This window comes from Sceloporus occidentalis, unplaced genomic scaffold, assembly GCF_023333645.1.
Source record: "Sceloporus occidentalis isolate IW3139 unplaced genomic scaffold, rSceOcc1.0.p SCAF_23, whole genome shotgun sequence".
NCBI classification, from domain to species: Eukaryota; Metazoa; Chordata; class Lepidosauria; order Squamata; family Phrynosomatidae; genus Sceloporus; species Sceloporus occidentalis.
The window spans coordinates 7,692,642-7,698,511 of record NW_028317003.1 but is presented as its reverse complement, the minus strand read 5'-3'; the positions used below and the strand labels follow the sequence as shown (position 1 = coordinate 7,698,511).

General features: G+C 37.9%; 1 protein-coding gene across 1 annotated transcript; it reads right to left on the bottom strand.

The window, feature by feature from the left end:
- Positions 1 to 1,531: 1,531 nt before the first annotated feature.
- Positions 1,532 to 5,528, bottom strand: LOC149300760 (eomesodermin). The gene is made up of 6 exons (XM_089484911.1): positions 4,756 to 5,528; positions 3,819 to 3,973; positions 3,407 to 3,528; positions 2,841 to 2,999; positions 2,606 to 2,667; positions 1,532 to 2,273 (listed from the first exon to the last, which is right to left on the bottom strand). The coding sequence occupies exons 1-6, from the start codon at positions 5,526 to 5,528 to the stop codon at positions 1,532 to 1,534; spliced, it is 2,013 nt and encodes a 670-aa protein (XP_089341037.1).
- Between the last annotated feature and the right edge of the window lie 342 nt (positions 5,529 to 5,870).

The window sequence follows — 5,870 nt, the reverse complement described above, 5'->3', positions numbered from 1 at the left end:
TTAATTTAATCTTACTTGCATGTTCAAATACAGCATGATTAAACCCTTCCAGGTGTGTGATGATGGCACATCACACGGGTTGAACTTCCCTGCTGTCAGCATGACTTTGAATTTAAAATCGAATTTTTCAGTGACGTTTTATTATGTTAACTAGAATTTTTAAATTCCAGGGCTTTCAATATACAAAACGAATTGATAACGGATAGAAAAGAAATGGGAAGAACGAAAACTAAATCTTATAAATTCAAACTCAAATGTATGCATTGTTTTTTCTTCAAGAGGGATCTAAGTGAGGGAATTATAGACATATTAATTAATGTACTGAAATCGTAACACGGAAAATATTTGTCATTATATACAACCAAAAACCTTTGGAAGAGAACCCCTTTTTGACATTTGTATATATAAATATATATATATATACACACACACACAAAACCTGGTGAATATATAATGGTAATTATATTAATATTACAATTATTATTATTATTGTTAGTTGTTGTTATTATCATCTTTCCAATTTAGGGTATTAGAAAAGATTACATGATTGCCGGCTCTTCCTCTTTGCTCTTTGGATTAGTCCTTGCAAAAGTTAAAGTATGTAGTTAAAAAAAATAAAAGTAAAATAAAATTATATATATATATATATATATATATATATATATATATATATATACAAAATCCAAAAAAGTAGGAGCACATGTAAAAAACTGAAGATAATTTACATCTCTTTTTTATCTCTCCAAACAATATTTTTATACACAAAGAGATGTAGGATAACAGACAAACAGATAAAGGGAGAGAAGATAGGTAAAGAGATATATATTTTATTCTTCAAAATTATTGCATTTACCATTTTGATAATGACCCAGGTAGGTAACATGGAATTTGAAGCAAAAGTCTATTTTTTGGCAATAATTGACACATTTATTAAACAATAAGTGTACAAAAAAAAAAAACGAAAAAGCACCAGGTCAATCAATACTTGACTTTACATTTTTACAACATTTGCCTTTAAAGACAACTTTCAAAAGTAAATTTCCCAAGACACTGTGAAAAATACATTCTGACAATGTATGTTACATTTCTAGATATACATTTTCGGGTGCTACCTAATACATTGTACAACAGAACAGTGCATTTAATGTCTGAGAAATCATTAAAATACAAATACACTTGTATGCATACAATATATTATACTCCACAATATCCAACAGTATATTTACACAAACTGTACATTAGTCACTTGTCATAAATAAATTCACATAATATAATAGCAATTAAAATAATAAAACAAAACATAAAAAGAGATAACACTGTAGCAGATCTCATCCACCATTTTTCATATTTTCAGGTTCAAAACTTGTTATGACAAGTTTGGGCTTCAAATAGTCAGACTTGTGGCCAGATCCAGAGAATTGCACATAGTTTTTTTCTCTTTTTGAAAGTTCATGGCCAAAATTTTTGGCATTTAATGCGATTGTTCACCCATGGTCATTGTGGAATAAGACTAATTATTTACATATGTTCTTTAAGAACTAGAATAAAAGGCATAATAGCCCAGTCCCTTAGATGCATCTTTATAGTCTTCTGGTGCAATATCTTCACATTTTATAGGGGGTGAATTTTCATTACTTGAGGTGCTTGGGGAAAGTCTTCTTCTCTTACATGCTCCTGTGTAAACTCCTGAATCGTTGGAGTCTAGAGATTTAATAGAAGGTGGGGTTTCTACCCAAGAAGAGCTCATCTCTTCCTTTACTTTATCCTTGGCTAGCAGATCTTCAGTGAAACCTGGAGGGCTTGACCTTGAAGACCAAGGTAAACTGGTGGTCACTTTTCTCTGGTATGGGGAACCTCTGCTACCCCACCCAGTCATGGAGGCAAATGCTGCATCTGGGTAATAAGCCATGGGGTGAGAGGTTTGGATTGGAAGGGATTTTATCCCGTAAGTGAGAAGAGAGCTAGATGAGTAATCTGTTTCATAGGGTCCCATGTCCAATTTGTTGGCATTAGATTGCTGGACAGGGGTTACAAACCACCTCTGTGGGGGGGTGTTTGCTACTTCTTCACTGGACTGTGGTGACAGAAGCCCGTTAGTCTGGGGTACAGTCCTCTCCCCACTGTAGTACCTGGCAGCAGGTGGCAAATTGTTGACAAACTGTTCTTGGAAGAAAGGCTGGACACTGTAGCGAGTCCCAGGAACAATCTGATGGGATCTAGGAGAATCCGCAGGAGATGGAGTTAACCTGTCATTCTCTGATGCCGTGTACATTCTACAAAAAAGATATAAATCTGATGTCACTAGGAGAACTAGTTTATGGGGATCATAGCCTTGATAAATACCAGTCAATAGCAGTTATATACACTAAATCTCATAATCTTTAGACTGGGCTATCGATATTTTTTAATATAATTCTTTGTAATGTTTGATATTTTTTACACAGTTTCTTAATTTAAGTTTTTATTGGGTAATGTGAATTCCTACAGGCACAAACATTATATAAAAGCAGTATTTTTCCTATTAAGCCAAACAAAGGTAGCGTTTGAACATATTGTTTTATCTTAGCGTAAATTAAAACATGCATTTATGAAAAGCACAACTTACGAATCATAATTATCTCTGAATCCTTTTGCAAAGGGATTGTGGTCAATCTTGAGCTGGGTGATCTATACAGAAAAATCAAATAAAAATTGCAATTAAGCTTTCTAGAGTTTTTTTTATGGCTGAGATTTTATTATTTTATAAAAGAAATATTCACAAATGTTATAAAAGTGAATTAGACTATGTAAAGACAGTCTAAGGTTCTTGAAATGTTACCATTTAATAAGTTTCAACTTACATCGGTATTCTGGTAGGCAGTTACTGCAATAAACTGGGTTTCTGGGAAGGTAAATGTCTGTGTCTTGGCAGAATCATTCAAGTCTTCTACTCCATCCTCACTCACTTCTACAATGTGAAGACGGGGCTGATATTTGTGCAAAGACTGCAGGACAATCATCTGAGGATGAATAGAGTATATATTATGTATAGAGCAATGAGAAGTCCTGTCAAACCACATTAAATACTGTGTATATATATATATATATAATATAGATATTAATAATGAAATAAATTAAATTAACATTAGTAGAAGAGCTTCTATGGTTGAAAAATATAATTTTGTAAACTAAAAACAAAATACTAGATAATTGCTTTAAAACCTTAGGTTAGTCCCTGGCTTTATGTCGGTTACTGTTTATACGTAATTACAATGTGTAAGAAAGTATGTGTAATATACAGTAACAATATTTGAGGCTGATGAGCCATATTCCTTGGGGTGTGAGTATTATAATCCGCTGTTACAATGTATCAGGGCTATCTGTGGTTTGGAAGCGCTGTCCATGGTATCGCTTTTTCTTCTCTTACCTGAGTATTGTTATTATTGGCTCCTTTGTTGTTAGTAAGTTTTAGTTTCCCAAAGGAGATCTCCTGCCTCATCCAGTGTGCTCCAGTATTAGGGGACTCTGGGTGCACATACACCTTATTTCCTATAAATAATATAAAATAACAATTAACGAAATGATAAAGAATTTCTCCGAAGCCTATGAATATTCAGTGCATGGATAATATGAACTTAATTAACTATTTTTAATTCATTAATATATAGAAAACAAATAGTGGAATTAAAGATCACTTAAGGGGTTAAGGAGAATTTTATCAACTCATCTAAAATCTGGTAAAATAATTACTTTTTAAAAAAAAATAAAAACTCTAGACTAATCAATTTTAAAACTAAATAATCCAGTATGTTTTACTAATAAATGGTACAAACAGTTACCTTGCATATTGTTGTCTGCTTTGCCACAGGTGACCCACTTGCCCCCCTGGAAGCGCCAGTGATTGGGGTCAGCTAGGACCACCTCTACGAAGACATTGTAATGGGCGGTGGGGTTTAACCCTGTTATATTGAAACTCAGAAAGGGGAACATTCTCCTAAAAAACAAACAAAAAAAAGACAAAAAAGAAAATACGTTTAATTGTTGTTTAAAGAAAAAAATAACTCATAAATATAATTAAACATTTTAGCAAAGGCAACACAAAATGACCTCTCTTTAGAGCCAGACATTGTTGCAGAAACAAAATGTCATATATAGAACTGCTTTTTGTATGTTTGTTTTACCTTAATTTTTTTAGAAGCTATTTTCCCAAATCCATACAAAGCAAAAGTACACAAAACACGCTGTTTTTAACAGATTGAATGCCAGATTGGTTTGCGGCACTTGGCACCCAACTCTCTTAGCCCACATAAGGGTTAAATTGTCCATGTTTTGATGCAGGGAGTATGTGAGGGTCTCCTTTGTATGTCCATTTTTTTCTCAACAAGCAAATCGAATGCTTAATTAAATCTCTGGCAGAACATGCGGCAGGTGGGCATTACAGGAGTTTCATGTGCCTGGTTATTACAAAGGGATTAATAAACTAACGCCCGGTTAAAATGAGATCAGACATATATCTATCTATCTATCTATCTATCTATCTATCTATCTATCTATCTATCTCCTTGACACGTGACACATAAGTTACAGGGAATTGCCGAACACTTTATAACTGCTTGTTCTTAGGTTACCCGTATAATAAACTAATAATAAAAGTCAGGAAAGTGAGAGAAATCGGGCTCTATATTGTGGACGGACTACACACACACACACACATACACACATACACACACACACATACACAGCAGTAAGAATGAGTCTATGTGATCAGTGTCTTACCTGCCCTGTTTGGTGATGATCATCTCAGTCTGGTGCCGGTGAAATTTAAGCCACAGAGGCCGGTTGCAGAGGAAGACTTGAGCCCGCACTCCTGGCCCGCTGGTCGGCAGTCCTAGCGCATTGAGCCCGCTGCCTGATCCCGCAGCCGGGTAGGGGCTGTACATGGTCCCTGGTGCCTGTCCATACTGATACCCTGTGCTGTACTGAGGCCGGGACGGGCACACGGGTGGGGAGAAGCCGGCAGGAGGCAGCATGCTTCCATATGGGGGGTATCTGGCTGCCCCACCTGCTGGATACACGGCGCTGTGCTGCGTTGGGGCATAGGGGAAGATGGAGCAGGGGGAGCCCAGCTCTGCCCCTGTCTGCTGGGGCTGCTGGCCTTGAGACTGCAGGTAATAGCGCTCAGAGGCCGCTTGCAGGCTGCTGTCCAGGTAGCGAGTTGCGGAAGATGCGGCCGCAGAGTTCATGTCCTCCTCCCCAGTTGGGGTGCCTTTGCGCCCGTTGTCCTGTAGAGTCTTAGACGCTGAGAAGCCCTCGCCTACCTCGCCGAGCATGGAGGGGGCAGCTGTGCTGCTGGAGCCAGTATCTCTGGGGCTGTCTAAGGGGAGTCCCCTGGAGTACTTCTTGTGCTGCTGAGGTTGTCCTTTGTGCTGTCCCACGTTGAACTCCAAACTGGGGCTCTGGGCAGCGCTACCTGGGTCACCAGGCAGGGGGTAAAACGTGTGGGGCAAATTGGGAGCAGAGCTAGTTAGGATCTGCTCTCCTAGCTGCATCCTCTAGCTGGTGGGACCTTCTTCTGACTCAAAAACCTGCTCTTGATGGGCTGGGGCAAAAACCATACAAGACAGACCCTCACTGGAAAATAAGGGGCAATCTGGTGCTGGTGAATGAGATGCCCTTTCAATGTGATATTTTTCCCATAGGTGGCTCTCCAGTAGGTTCAAGTGGCAAATGAATGAAAAGAAATCTGAAAGCCCCACACAGTTCTCTCCTCCTTGAAGGGGAAATATCAAATGTGTCAAGAAGCAGCCTCTGAGATTTTATATACGGTCGCTAAATTCACACCTCCATTAGGGCTAATAATTCCAGGAGGAGGGACTTGCTGTGGCTTTCAT